The sequence below is a fragment of the Coregonus lavaretus genome, assembly GCF_964263955.1.
Source record: "Coregonus lavaretus genome assembly, contig: HAP1_SCAFFOLD_113, whole genome shotgun sequence".
NCBI classification, from domain to species: domain Eukaryota; kingdom Metazoa; phylum Chordata; class Actinopteri; order Salmoniformes; family Salmonidae; genus Coregonus; species Coregonus lavaretus.
The window spans coordinates 864,532-880,668 of NW_028158022.1; the positions used below are offsets into that span (position 1 = coordinate 864,532).

The 16,137-nt window shown below is 43.3% G+C and overlaps 1 protein-coding gene across 1 annotated transcript in view; it reads right to left on the minus strand.

The window, feature by feature from the left end:
- LOC311124535 (uncharacterized protein) overlaps window positions 1-7,720 on the minus strand; it is a gene marked incomplete at both ends in the record, with an annotated part of 76,735 nt that extends 69,015 nt beyond the window's left edge. Inside the window, one exon of the mRNA XM_084198659.1 lies at window positions 6,980-7,720. Coding sequence (XP_084054785.1) covers window positions 6,980-7,720 — 741 coding nt within the window. The remainder of the gene's footprint in view (window positions 1-6,979) is intronic.
- Window positions 7,721-16,137: the final 8,417 nt, after the last annotated feature.

A 16,137-nucleotide genomic window follows, 5' to 3' on the forward strand; every position in this document is an offset into this window, starting at 1 on the left:
TGCGCCGCCGCAACCTTTGCTCTCTCTCTCCCACTACTCTCTCCTCTTCCATCCTATCATCTCTTCCCTCTGCTCAATCCTTCTCCCTCCAATCTCCTGATTCTGCCTCCTCAACCCTCCTCTCCTCCCTTTCTGCATCCTTTGACTCTCTGTGTCCCCTATCCTCCCGGCCGGCTCGGTCCTCCCCTCCAGCTCCGTGGCTTGATGACTCATTGCGAGCTCACAGAACAGAGCTCCGGGCAGCGGAGCGGAAATGGAAGAAAACTAAACTCCCTGCCGACCTGGCATCTTTTCACTCCCTCCTCTCTACATTTTCATCATCTGTTTCTGCTGCTAAGGCCACTTTCTACCACTCTAAATTCCAAGCATCTGCCTCTAACTCTAGGAAGCTCTTTGCCACATTTTCCTCCCTGCTGAATCCTCCCCCCCCCCCCCCCTCCTCTCTCTCTGTGGATGACTTTGTCAACCACTTTGAAAAGAAGGTTGACGACATCCGATCCTCGTTTGTTAAGTCTAATGACACTGCTGGTCCTACTCACACTGCCCTACCCTATGCTCTGACTTCTTTCTCCCCTCTCTCTCCAGATAAAATCCTGCGACTTGTGACTGCAGGCCGCCCAACAACCTGCCCGCTTGACCCCATCCCCTCCTCTCTTCTCCAGACCATCTCCGGTGACCTTCTCCCCTACCTCACCTCGCTGATCAACTCATCCTTGACCGCTGGCCATGTCCCTTCCGTCTTCAAGAGAGCGAGAGTTGCTCCCCTTCTCAAAAAACCAACACTCGATCCCACTGATGTCAACAACTACAGACCAGTATCCCTTCTTTCTTTTCTTTCCAAAACTATTGAGCATGCCGTCTTTAGCCAACTCTCTTGCTATCTCTCTCAGAATGACCTTCTTGATCCAAACCAGTCAGGTTTCAGGACTGGTCATTCAACTGAGACTGCTCTTCTCTGTGTCACGGAGGCTCTCCGCACTGCTAAAGCTAACTCTCTCTCCTCTGCTCTTGTCCTTCTAGACCTGTCTGCTGCCTTTGATACTGTGAACCATCAGATCCTCCTCTCCACCCTCTCCGAGCTGGGCATCTCCGGCGCGGCTCACTCCTGGATTGCGTCCTACCTGACCGGTCGCTCCTACCAAGTGGCGTGGCGAGAAGCTGTCTCCGCACCACGTGCTCTCACCACTGGTGTCCCCCAGGGCTCAGTTCTAGGCCCTCTCCTTTTCTCCCTATACACCAAGTCACTTGGCTCTGTCGTATCCTCACATGGCCTCTCCTATCATTGCTACGCTGACGATACACAACTAATCTTCTCCTTTCCCCCTTCTGATAACCAGGTGGCGAATCGCATCTCTGCATGTCTGGCAGACATATCAGTATGGATGACGGATCACCACCTCAAGCTGAACCCTGGCAAGACGGAGCTGCTCTTCCTCCCGGGGAAGGACTGCCCGTTCCATGATCTCGCCATCACGGTTGACAACTCCGTTGTGTCCTCCTCCCAGAGTGCGAAGAGCCTTGGCGTGACCCTGGACAACACCCTGTCGTTCTCCGCTAACATCAAGGCGGTGACCCGATCCTGTAGGTTCATGCTCTACAACATTCGGAGAGTACGACCCTGCCTTACACAGGAAGCGGCACAAGTCCTAATCCAGGCACTTGTCATCTCCCGTCTGGACTACTGCAACTCGCTGTTGGCTGGCCTCCCTGCCTGTGCCATTAAACCCCTACAACTCATCCAGAATGCTGCAGCCCGTCTGGTGTTCAACCTTCCCAAGTTCTCTCACGTCACCCCCCTCCTCCGCACACTCCACTGGCTTCCAGTTGAAGCTCGCATCCGCTACAAGACCATGGTGCTTGCCTATGGAGCAGTGAGGGGAACGGCACCTCTGTACCTTCGGGCTCTGATCAGTCCCTACACCCAAAAGAGGGCATTGCGTTCATCCACCTCTGGCCTGCTGGCTCCCCTTCCTCTGCGGAAGCATAGTTCCCGCTCAGCCCAGTCAAAACTGTTCGCTGCTCTGGCACCCCAATGGTGGAACAAGCTCCCTCACGACGCCAGGACAGCGGAGTCACTCACCACCTTCCGGAGACATTTGAAACCCCACCTCTTTAAGGAATACCTGGGATAGGATAAAGTAATCCTTCTACCCCCCCCTCATTGTAAAGTGGTTATCCCACTGGCTATAGGGTGAATGCACCAATTTGTGAGTCGCTCTGGATAAGAGCGTCTGCTAAATGACGTAAATGTGCCCTTGAGCAAGGCACTTAACCCTAATTGCTCCTGTAAGTCGCTCTGGATAAGAGCGTCTGCTAAATGACTAAAATGTAAATGTAAAAAATGTACTGCAATACCAGGTCGATGCGTGGAGTGGACGGAGCAAGCCCCTATTCCATCTCCCTGTTCCAAAAATCAATTTAATATATGGTCCCCAAATAGGGGACGTATCAGATATTAAACTGATAAGAACAGATTATTATTTTTTTTAATTATTTTTTTGGGAAAATAATGTTTATTTTCATTTCACATTCAAATACAAGTACAAATTCAGTGCATAACGTTGTACATAACATGGATTTACAAAAACAGTACCTTAACCGTATAAAAATAGCAAAACTCCTAAAAAAAAAAAAGAAAAAAAAGTGCTGTTCTGAGGAACCTGACCAGCTAAAAGGCCTACATTCAAGAGAAGCATGTAAACAATTGCCTCTAACAATCTCCCAAAGCTGATCTTTCAAAGGAATAAAAACTATTATAGAAATAAAAACATACACATATACCAAAGGGAACTCTGAATAAACCTCAGTGTATATCGAATATTTACAAAGCTTACATTTCAATTTACATGACAGAATACAGTTATACATAGGCATATATATAGGCTATAAAAAACGTTTACAAAGAAGGGTATATCCCTTTCCATCTATGTTTAACAGATGTGATGCCCCACTTATCTATTTCGAATTGTAGAATTCCCCCCCCCACACACACCCTAATTGCTCCTGTAAGTCGCTCTGGATAAGAGCGTCTGCTAAATGACTAAAATGTAATGTAAAATGTATTTTTTTCCAAATTTCTTGTTTTATAAATTTAACCAATCCCGTCGGTGACCACTTGAGGGTGTCATTGACCACACCACATCTGGCCTCCCAAAGTTTGGTCTTGATAAGGGACACCAGAGTCACTAATTCTAATAATTGCACCTTTTCCACATTTTTTAGTTCAAATTTGGCTACCCCTTCATAATCAATGTTTTTTTAAATATTAAAATCTATTTCAATTTTCTTCCAAACTATTTGGGCAAAAGAGCATTCCCATAAAACATGGGGAATTGTTTCAATTGCGAAACAGTTGTCCCTGGGACAAAATTTATTCAGGGTCAAATTATGATCATATAATGTTGAACGGACCGGAAGACGTCTGTGTAAAACAAGCCAATTAAAATCTTTCAGTCTGTTGTCTAAACCTTTTAATTGTGCCCGTAGCCAGGTGGAAGGTGATATTGGTAATCGGTCTCTAGGACGACAATTTTCTATCAATTTCACATATAGCAGTCTGTGGTTGATTACATTTTCTTTTACTTTGCAGACTGGGTTTTTCCTTGCCCATTCAACTATTTTCTTAAAATGTAATGGGATAATTTCAGCTTTTGGCTTACTGTTATCCCACTCCACCATAAACCTTAACGGTATGGACAGCCAGAATTTGATTAATATATTACATTTGTGTACAGAAGACGACAAAAGACAACAAACGTTTGAGTAGAACAACGCATCTAGTTTGAGAGGAATATGAGGGAAATCCCTTCCACCAGCCTCTATAGGCTGGTACATCCGATCTCTCCGGATGTACTCATATCCCCCCCAAAAGAAATTAAACAGTACACGTATGAACATTTTCCTTAGAGACACCGGCATGGGAAACACATATGCAAGGTGGAGTAATGAAGGCAGAATGTCCGCCTTCAGCACTAACACCTTGCTACTAAAAGATAGTCGCCTCACTTTCCACAGTCCCAATCTTTTATTAAGCGAAAGTAGTTTTTCTTTCCAATTAACCATGTCATCTTTAATTTGATTTCCGAAAGATATCCAGAGCACTACCATTGGTCCTGTGCACACAGTCAAACCACATAACTGATCAGATCTCCATTTCCACTGTCCCATATATTTTATTTCTGTTTTATTCTTGTTAATCCTAGACCCGGAGGCAACAGAGAACTCATCAATGACTTTGATAACCTCTTTCAAGCTCAGGTCGTCTTGTAAATATAAAATGGTGTCGTCTGCGTATTGTGAAATTTTTAGAATATCCCCTCCAGGTAATATAATGCCTTTGATGTTGTAATTTGTCCTAATTGCACATGCGAAAGGTTCAATATATAAAACATACAATAGCGCAGAGAGAGGGTCCCCCTGTCTGACACCTCGTAATTGCTTGATTACATTTCCAATATTCCCATTAATATTTACTCTGCTTCCCACATTACTATAAATAATTTTTACCCATTTCATAAAATTATTTCCAAAACCACATTTTTTCAGAACTCTAAACAAAAACTCATGGTTTACCATGTCAAAGGCTTTTTCCTGGTCCAAATTTACAGTAATAGCTGGCAGGTGCCTTTCCTCTAAATATGCTTGAACGTCTCTGTGCAATTGCAAGTTCCAGGTTAACTTTCTCCCTACCACACCACATGTTTGGTCTAAACCAACAACATATGCCATGGCAGAAGACAGACGATTAGTTATGGCTTTACTTAATACTTTATAGTCTACACACAACATTGTTAAAGGTCTCCAATTTGCTAGTGTCTTGGGGTCTCCCTTTTTGTAAAGTAGCGAGATTACCCCCTCGCACATTGAACCTCCCATATGCTCCAAACCAAAAATAACTCTAAATACTTCCAAAAGATGACATCCAATTAAATCCCAAAAAACTATGTAAAACTCTTTAGAGAGCCCATCCACTCCTGGTACTTTGTTATCTTTCATGCTCTTCAGTGCCATATATATTTCATCTAAATTCAATTCCCCTTCTAATTGGTCTCTAATATCTAAAGGTATCTGCACATCCACACATTTTAAAAAAGTAGTCCCCTTCTCATAATTAATTGTTTGCTTTTGGAATAGCTTAGAAAAGTGCTGGGTAGCGACACCAAGCATGCCATCTCCATCCTCAACCGTCTCCCCGTCTTGATTCAATAAAGCCGAAATGGTCCTCCTCTTTCCCCGGGACTTAATTTGTTTGAAAAAATATGCAGAGCACTTCTCATCATTATCCCATTTATCTTGTTGACTTTTAAACGTGAAATCTCGAGCTTTCTTTTCAAAAAAGGCCTGCTGCTTTTTCTGCAGGTTACACAATGTGTCTTTATCTAAACCACCACCATTCAAATTACCTTGGATGTGCAGATCTTCTAGTTTGTTCTGCAACTTATAAAAATCTTTGTATTTATTACGTGCTTTATCTTTGCAATAATTCTGAATAAAAATCTTGATTCGTAATTTTGTGCTCTCCCACCAGTCTATGACAGTAGAATAAAAGGATTTCATGGTTACACAGCCCTGGAAAAAATACCTAAATCTAGTCTCAAATGTTTTGTCATGTAAAATACCATTATTAATTTTCCAATATCCTTTTCCAAATTCAATTGTTTTTAATTCTACTGTCACAGACAGGCAACTGTGGTCAGAATAAAAAACCGGAGTGACGCGTGCAGAGGACACACCGAGTCCACGCGGAACAAACACATAATCTATGCGGCTCCTCGCGCCCCTGCTGTTTCCCCAGGTGAAACCGGGATCATTTGCATGCGCCACTCTATAAGTATCCACCAAATTATATTTCTCTATTAGATTTTTTACAAGATGCCCTCCCAGATTACCTCGGTCATATGATACATTAAAATCTCCCCCCATTATAACCTGTCTGTTTGTCATAAAAATAGCGTCTAGGTTGTTCAGCATTTCCCTCCTTTCCTTGGGTGTCGATGGTGCATATACATTAATTAACCGAAGACATTTGCCCTTCCAATCAATATCTACTATTAAAACCCTCCCGTGTACTGCCGAAAAACTTCCCACAATTTTTAAATCCCTATTTCCACATAGAACACCAACCCCTGTAGAATGCACCCCGCCAACACTCCACCTTGACTCTCCCTGAACCCATTCCCTCGTAAATCTCTCCACATCATTTTGATCTTTTAAATGTACTTCTTGTAAAAAACACACAGAGAAGCAAATGGAGGACAAATGGGAAAAAACAGTCGCCCTTTTAACGGGGTTCCTAAGCCCTCTAGCGTTTATGCTAGCTATGTTCAAAAGGGACGACATGGGGAAAGGAGGGAAGCAGACAACTATCTAAATATGACATGAACTTCCAGACTCACTTTAAGTACAGTTCCTCGTTAGGAGGCCTGTCTGGGAAACGGTGGTCCCCAGGGGGAGGACTGTCCACAAAGATAGGGGTCGGGAAAACCCTTTCCTCCTCAGTCAGTGTGGGTGCTGGAACACTGCTGGGTGCGAGACCGCTGCTGTCGGTAGAGCTCGCGCCTGACAGGGAAAGCAGAGTCTCCTCTGCGCTGCCCGGGTTTCCCGCGCTTTTCTCCTCAGACTCCCCGCTTGCAAAACAACTGAAACGATTCCCCCCCAGGGCGGACTCCTCCGTCGCCTCCATGCGGATGAGTGGGGAAACAGGGCTCATCTGCTTCCTCTTGACAGAGCACTTCCTCCTCTCTCCCACCGTGGTCCAGCTCTCCGGAGCAGAGGGCGCGGTGGGCTCTCCCGTAGCCTCCTCCATTTGCTTGCTCCAGCTCCTGTCTCCCGCTCCGCTCTCCTCATGAGGTGATGATGGCGCCTCACTCCCGCTCTCCTCAGACTCTCGCAGTTCTCTCTCCATCACTAGCTCCTTCACGACCTCCTCAATAGCGCGTAGCTCTATAACTTTTCCCTCATCTGCTCTTTTCCCGCTCACCGCTCTGGCGTAGGAGGGGGCTGCCTTTGGGCAGTGACGGAACAGGTGCTCCTCTGAGCTGCACAGACTGCAGCGCTTAGGCACGGTGCAATCCCTCATTACATGGCCGAGGGCCCCACAGTTTCTGCACCTTGTCTGGGTGCAGGCATCAGCGAGGTGCCCGTACGTGCTGCACTTCCTGCAAAAACGAGGCTGCCCAGCATACATGAGGTAGCCCCTGTCTGCACCGATAGAAAAAGACGCGGGAGGATGGAGGTAGCCATCATGGCTGCTCTCGTCTTCCTTTAGCAGCACGCGAAACTGCCTCTTCCCTGTCCAGATGCCTAGGGCGTCCTTAATGTCTCTCACTCCTGGCAAGATGTTCACATACCGGCTGAGGTAGCACACTAGCGTTTCTTCAGTGACCCAGGGGTTGAACATGTGCACCGTTAGCACCCTCAGATTGTGCCTGCACAGGGACTCAACTTGAAAGCTACTGAGGGCGGGTGCTGTCGAGTTCGCTCGGAAGAGCCCTCTCACCTCCTCCAGCCTGGTGATGGTGTAGAACGACACATCATAAAACTTCTCCGGTGTGTTTTGTTGCAGACAGTGCACATCGTCTGCTGTCAGGCGTAGAGGTCCAAAAAGAACGTCCTTTCCAAAATTAACTCTTTCCATCAACTTTTCTTTTCCAGTCCATTGAAAACGCAGCGTGTTCTTCAGTCCGGCGGCTGCCGACTGTGACGTGGCCGATGACGACATCGCTCCACCTTCCGGATCTCCTTGGTTACTGCAACTTGATCTTGATCTGAGCCAAAAGGCCGAGAAGCGATACCGCAATGCTTTCGGGAGGAAGTTGCCGTTCTTGGGCACGTCATATTCGATGACGTTTACACAAAACTTAGCTCTGTAAACTGTCCGCCAAATATCAAAGATAATGATTTAAAGAAAATCGTGTCATAGATTGGGAGTTGATCAACGTTGGGAATAACCACTTTTTGACTGTTACAAAGTAACAAATTGGTAGGATCGGAAGTCACGTGGTCATCTGACCTCCAATCGGAAATGACAGAAAGCGTTTATAAATTAAATCCAGATTAACAGCTAAATCGGAATAATAATATATGAAATACGGGTAGGGGAATCAATTTAGAGATAATAATATATACATAACATTTGATCTTATATCACATATCTCTGGTAGCGTTGATGCCACAAGGGAACTGAAGCAATTGTCCACTTGGTGGCGCAAGTGTTCCACCGACCGTCGCGTTTTCCAAGCAGTCCTGTGTGGTCCATCCAACTACATTTGAATGTTGAACCACTTGACTTCAATACATCATCAACGCAAATAATATGAACAATAAAAATAGCCTGTCTTTATTTTATATGTCGGTAGAGCCTTGTACGATAAGACCACGGTGAAGAGGCCTTCATAAAGTTGCCGTCCTAAATTACTAGAGGCCAAACTTCAAAGATGTCCATGGCACTAGACTGCAGTAAGAGCTAGGCCTACAGTGCGGCCTACGGAGCGGTCCTGGTGTATGGTCCTGGCTGCCTAAATGTTTCCTCCACATAATAAACTGTACAAACATGGCACTTTAGAGGGTTACTTTTACAATTAGCCTTACTGAGTCACTACAACAAACTTCATATCATGGACATGAAATGCCATTAGGCCTAATGAAGATACCGTATATGTAAGTTACTTAGTTGGTGTCTTGTGAATCAACTGGTATGCGCAATAGGGTTTAATATTTCCCCGGTGTTTTACAAATGTTCCATCCTGAGAATAAATCACTTTTCTCCTGCTGTGTGAGACTGCTGTCTCCTGGCTATCAGCCCTGTCTCTGTGTTTGACCAAAACGGGCTCTCCTTCAGCGCCATGGAGTGCACAGGTATTACGGTTGCTGTCCTTTCAGCACAACAAGCCTTTCACATCTGATGTGACACTGTTGTTGTCTCTATGTGTGATAGTGGTGCTGGCTACCATTAGCTGTGCAAACAGTGCATTATGTTCAAATCAAATTGTATTGGTCAAATATACATATTTAGCAGATGCTATTGCGGGTGTAGCGAAATGCTTGTGTTTCTAGCACCAACAGTGAAGTAGTATCTAACAATTCACAACAATACACACAATACACTCAAATCTAAAAGTAAAAGAATGGATTGAAGAAATATATAAATATTAGGATGAGCAACGTCGGTGTGGCATAAACTAAAATACAGTAGAATAGAATACAGTATATACATATGAGATGAGTAAAGCAAAAATATGTAAACATTATTAAAGTGACTAGTGTTTCATTATTAAAGTGGCCATTGATTCCAAGTCTATATATGTAGGGCAGTAGCCTCTAAGCTGCAGGGTTGCGTAACCGGGTGGAAGCCGGCTAGTGATGGCAGGTGAGTTCCTGCCGCTCTGATATCCAAAAGTTATTTCCGGCTGTAATGTAATAACACAAAAAAAACTCTGGCCAAATAATGTAAGAAATAACACACAAAAAACACAAAATACTGCAAAGTTGCTTAGGAGCTAGACGCAGAGCTGCCATATCTGTCGGCGCCATCTTCAAAATTCTATGTGTCATGTTGTGTCCATGAGGGTTCTGTCTGTGTGCGCGGCAGCCCGAAGCGCGACCTGTTTGATTCATTCATAATGTCATCAAAAAGCATTGCTCCTCCTTCACTAGAACTAGAATGGCCCGACTACAGAATATATAATGTCTGGCGTATTAAGTGATGCTATGTTTTCTGTTCTTTTCATGTTTTTTTTTAAATTCAACTTATTGTTAGATTTTTGGTCCCTCTGAAGGCCTAGGTCCTATAGTCACGGTCTGTTTGTGACATCAGTGTGTCATGTTCTGGAAAAGGGTCTTTAACCACTTCCTCAAAATAGTCAGAAAACTCAAGAAATCTGTCATTAATGTTGATGTTTTTGCCGAGGAGATCTTAGTGGTGCAATTTTACATTTAACTAAGATGTTTGTTGCTCAATGAAAAAATCTGCATGAAAACGACTCGTCTCTCATTTAAGGACAAATACTTTATTGAAGAATACCTACTGTTGACCAATAACCCCCTTCCCCTTCGGCTACAGACTTGGCTTGACTCGAGGAAAAAATGTTGTGTGCCAGAACAGCTGAAAAAACCCTTACCGTAAGTCCAAAATGAAAACAAAAAGTTATCATAATATGTGCACAAACTCTTCCGAACTGTTTCGGCTGGGAAACATGCTGACGCCTTAAAGGCTAACAAAAAGTCTGTCTTACAATGGTTTCAGTAGTCCTACATTGTCACAAGGTATAGATTATACCCCTATTTAGACCTGAAGTAGCAGACAGTCTAAATCCAGATTAGTGACATTGTCGGACTACTAAAACCATTTGTAACAGAATTTTAGCTAGTCTGCCTAGTTGAATAAAGGTTCAATAATAATAATAAAATATGTACATGCTAAAATCTCCACTGTAGAACACACAGGGTGTTCACTCCTTAGGCCTACCTTCCTTTCTGTGTCGAACTTCGGCCTCAAGTCTTGGGTGGAAAATCTACTTCTGAAAGTACCATGCTTAGATTCATACACAGCCACAGTTTCGATGCAAACAAGACACACTGGTTTGGCATTGGAGAAATAGGATGAATATATTTTAATAGAACAGGTAGGCAGTGATGGAAAAAGTACCCAATTGTCATACTTGAGTAAAAGTAAAGATCCCTTAATAGAAAATGACTCAAGTAAAAGTGAAAGTCACCCAGTAAAATAGTACTTGAGTAAAAGTCTAAAAGTATTTGGTTTTAAATATACTTAAGTTTCAAAAGTAAACCTAGTTACAAACCCCCCTATATTGTAAATTCAATCCGGTTGGTATAAGATTGAAATGGGAAAATAATGTACCTGTGAAAACCCTATGAAATAGCTCCCCAATACCGTCTGATGTATATATTTAATGTATTACATGAATGGTGACCACAGCCCTTCCGACAATACATTTAAATTGTGTTTTCCTGTGATTTTTCCACCCTGCTGCATGTATTCCATTTCAAATGTGTCTCCCAGTGCAGCTTTACTTCCAGGCTGTTATGACAGATCTGGCCGTATCTTCTCTCTATGGTTCTAGGCCTACACCAGGCATAGGGATGGTTGGTATAAGATTGAAATAGACACTAACTATTTCACTTAAAACAGTTTGTTTCATTTAATTATACACAAGAGAAGAAGAGGTTGCCCAGCATAAATTAATGTACAAACATTATTTTTCGTCATTTAGCAGATGCTCTTATCCAGAGCGACTTATAGGACCAATTAGGGTTAATTGCCTTAATCAAGGGCACAACAACAGATTTTTCACCTAGTTGGCTCGGGATTCAAACCAGCGACCTTTCAGTTACTGGCCCAACACGCCAGATCAATTAACTTCAATACAGTTATTCAAATACATTCATAATCAATTAATAAAATAATGAATCTAGTTTTAAAAGACAATTTATAAAACACAAGTAGTCAATTCATAGCCTGTTTATCATTAAACAGAAGTTGTTTAGTAATATAAAATAATCCACCCAAACTGATCATCACACCATCTTTATCTGATGTACACTGAGTGTACAAAACATTAGGAACACCTGCCTAATTTTGAGTTGCACCCCCCCCCCCCCCCCCCCACCTTGTCCTCAGAACAGTCTCAATTCGTCGGGGCATGGACTGTCCAAGGCGTTGAGAGCGTTCCACAGGGATGCTGGTCCATGTTGACTGCAATGCTTCCCACAGTTCTGTCAAGTTGGCTGGGAGTGGATCTCTACCCCAAATAGCTCATTCCATCTCCTCCCACAGATGCACAATTGGATTGAGATCTGGTGACTCGGCAGGCCACTGCAGTTAGCGGAATTCACTGTCATGTTCTTGGAACCATTCCTGGACAAGGCTTGTTGCATGGGGCATAATCCTGCTGAAAAAAATATGTTTGCAGATGGATAACTGCTGCCATGAAAGGATGCACCTGATTGGTAATGATGTTTAGATATCCTGTGGCATTCAAATGTTGCTCTACTTTTATCAAGGGGCCCAATGAGTGCCATGAAAACACACCCCCCACCACCACCACGATCCTGCAATGCTGACACACAGCATGGATGCATGTACTCATGGCTTTCTCCATACCTTAGTCCTCCCATCAGTGTGAAACAGCAGGAACCGGGATTCATCAGACCAGGCAATGTTTTTCAAATTCTCCAGTGTCCAGTGTTTTCATTCCTTAGCCCACTGCAACTGCAGTTTCTTGTTTTCTGCTGAAAGCTAATGGGGATCCATAATAAATACACCACAACTACATCATTAAGGATCATAGCTTTCACCTGGGTTCACCTGGTCAGTCTATGTCATGGAAAGAGCAGGTGTCCTTAATGTTTTGTACACTCAGTGTGTTGTGTCTACTAGCTCATTTCCCACAGAAAACTGCAGAGGGAAGCAGTACAACCCAGTCAACCATCAGACTCCATTGTGAGGCGCCTCACAGAGGATATTCAACCCTAAGGGCAAATCCAAGGTCATCTCAATATCATTACAGTAGAAACAAACAAAACACACCAAAACTGACAAGGTGAACACTGATCAGTAAAGTAAAGAGATGCTAACATTCTATAATGCGCTCTTTTCTCTGCACAGTTCTCTAACAGTGAGAAACAATAGGATTACAATAGTGTTCTACGCTTTCTTCATTTGATCCAATCCACCACCACTTCTTATGTACAGTGGGGAAAAAAGTATTTAGTCAGCCACCAATTGTGCAAGTTCTCCCACTTAAAAAGATGAGAGGGGCCTGTAATGTTCATCATAGGTACACGTCAACTATGACAGACAAAATGAGGGAAAAAAATGCAGAAAATGACATTGTAGGATTTTTAATGAATTTATTTGCAAATTATGGTGGAAAATAAGTATTTGGTCAATAACAAAAGTTTCTCAATACTTTGTTATATACCCTTTGTTGGCAATGACACAGGTCAAACGTTTTCTGTAAGTCTTCACAAGATTTTCACACACTGTTGCTGGTATTTTTGCCCATTCCTCCATGCAGATCTCCTCTAGAGCAGTGATGTTTTGGGGCTGTCGCTGGGCAACACAGACTTTCAACTCCCTCCAAAGATTTTCTATGGGGTTGAGATCTGGAGACTGGCAAGGCCACTCCAGGACCTTGAAATGCTTCTTACGAAGCCACTCCTTCGTTGCCAGGGCGGTGTGTTTGGGATCATTGTCATGCTGAAAGACCCAGCCACGTTTCATCTTCAAGGCCCTTGCTGATGGAAGGAGGTTTTCACTCAAAATCTCATGATACATGGCCCCATTCATTCTTTCCTTTACACGGATCAGTCGTCCTGGTCCTTTTGCAGAAAAACAGCCCCAAAGCATGATGTTTCCACCCCCATGCTTCACAGTAGGTATGGTGTTCTTTGGATGCAACTCAGCATTCTTTGTCCTCCAAACACGACGAGTTGAGTTTTTACCAAAAAGTTCTATTTTGGTTTCATCTGACCATATGACATTCTCCCAGTCCTCTTCTGGATCATCCAAATGCACTCTAGCAAACTTCAGACGGGCCTGGACATGTACTGGCTTAAGCAGGGGGACACGTCTGGCACTGCAGGATTTGAGTCCCTGGCGGCGTAGTGTGTTACTGATGGTAGGCTTTGTTACTTTGGTCCCAGCTCTCTGCAGGTCATTCACTAGGTCCCCCCGTGTGGTTCTGGGATTTTTGCTCACCTTTCTTGTGATCATTTTGACCCCACGGGGTGAGATTTTGCGTGGAGCCCCAGATCGAGGGAGATTATCAGTGGTCTTGTATGTCTTCCATTTTCTAATAATTGCTCCCACAGTTGATTTCTTCAACCCAAGCTGCTTACCTATTGCAGATTCAGTCTTTCCAGCCTGGTGCAGGTCTACAATTTTGTTTCAGGTGTCCTTTGACAGCTCTTTGGTCTTGGCCATAGTGGAGTTTGGAGTGTGACTGTTCGAGGTTGTGGACAGGTGTCTTTTATACTGATAACAAGTTCAAACAGGTGCCATTAATACAGGTATCGAGTGGAGGACAGAGAAGCCTCTTAAAGAAGAAGTTACAGGTCTGTGAGAGCCAGAAATCTTGCTTGTTTGTAGGTGACCAAATACTTATTTTCCACCATAATTTGCAAATAAATTCATTAAATATCCTACAATGTGTTTTTCTGGATTTTTTTTCCTCATTTTGTCTGTCATAGTTGACGTGTACCTATGATGAAAATTACAGGTCTCTCATCTTTTTAAGTGGGAGAACTTGCACAATTGGTGGCTGACTAAATACTTTTTTTCCCCACTGTATACTTTGGTGTCTTTTTAAATTCCCCAATCTGTAGAATCTCGTCTCCCAGTCAGTGCAGTGATAAGTCTTCTCTACAGTGTGTAACCGTTGGTGTGTTTTTACGTTGCCCAATCAGGAGAATCTCTTGCCGCATTAAGAGCAAAAGTAAGGCTTCTCTCCTGTGTGTATACGTTCATGTTGTTTTAAGGAGCCGAGTTGAGAGAAACTTGTCCCACATTCAGAGCAGCAGTAAGGCTTCTCTCCTGTGTGTATACGTTCATGTTGTTTTAAGGTGCTGAGTTGAGAGAAACTTGTCCCACATTCAGAGCAGGAGTAAGGCTTCTCTCCTGTGTGTATACGTTCATGTGTTTTTAAGTTGCCCAGTCGAGAGAAACTCTTCCCACAATCAGAGCAGGAGTAAGGCTTCTCTCCTGTGTGTGTTCTCTGATGAATTTTTAACTCAGCTAATCTTGTGAAGCATTTTACACAGTCAGAGCAGGAGTAAGGCTTTTGTCCTGTATGTATAGGTTCATGTTGTTTTAAGGTGCCCAGTTGAGAGAAACTTGCCCCACATTCAGAGCAGGAGTAAGGCTTCTCTCCTGTGTGTATACGTTCATGTTTTTTAAAGTGGCCCAGTCGAGAGAACATCTTTCCACAGTCAGAGCAGGAGTAAGGCTTCTCGCCTGTGTGTGTTCTCTGATGAACATTTAGGTCAGATGATGTTGTGAAGCATTTTACACAGTCAGAGCAGGAGTAAGGCTTTTCTCCTGTATGTATACGTTCATGGTTTTTAAAGGTATCCAGTCGAGAGAAACTTGCCCCACAGTCAGTGCAGGAGTAAGGCTTCTCTCCTGTGTGTATACGTTCATGTGTTTTTAAGTTGCCCAGTCGAGAGAAACCCTTCCCACAGTCAGAGCAGGAGTAGGGCTTCTCTCCTGTGTGTGTTCTCTGATGAATTTTTAACTCAGCTGATCTTGTGAAGCATTTTACACAGTCAGGGCAGGAGTAAGGCTTCTCTCCTGTATGTATACGTTCATTAATTTTTAAGCTGTCCAGTCGAGAGAAACTCTTCCCACAATCAGAGCAGGAGTAAGGCTTCTCTCCTGTGTGCACTCTCTGATGAACTGTCAGATCCTGTGATCGTGTGAAGCTCTTCCCACAGTCAGTGCAGGAATACAGATTCTCTCCTGTGTGTATTTTTAGGTGTATTTTTAGCTTTGATAGAATTGGGAAAATCTCCTCACAATGTGGGCAGTGGTGAGACCTCTTAGCTCTGCGATCTTCCTGCTGTTGCTCTCTGGATATAATGAATGTCTCAATGTCACCTGTGTGAACAGAATAAAAAAAAGTCAATTGGTGTGATATGCACTGAGTGTACAAAACATTATGAACTCTTTCCATGACATAGACTGACCAGGTGAGAGCTATGATCCCTTATTGATGCCACTTGTTAAATCCACTTCAGTGTCGATGAAGGGGAGGAGACAGATTAATGAAAGACTTTTAAGCCTTGAGACAATTGAGACATGGATTGTGTATGTGTGCCATTCAGAGGGTGAATGGTGTGTTTTAATCAAATCAAATACAAAAGTAGAAGAATATACACGCACATCCAGGTAATCAAATCCACCATATGCACTGAGCTTGTCTGACAGGTTGAAGCGCACTAAATAGTAAATAAATGATAAGCGTACCAGAGAGTCTGTTGTAACGTTTTATTGTTAAGCCTTTATTACAGCAAAGACTAAAAACAGTTGCATTGATTCGTGAATGCAATTTCCGAAATGGAACGGTTTATTTATTGTTTATGCTAATTATTCAAGGGTTGCTTTGTTATTTTAAAACC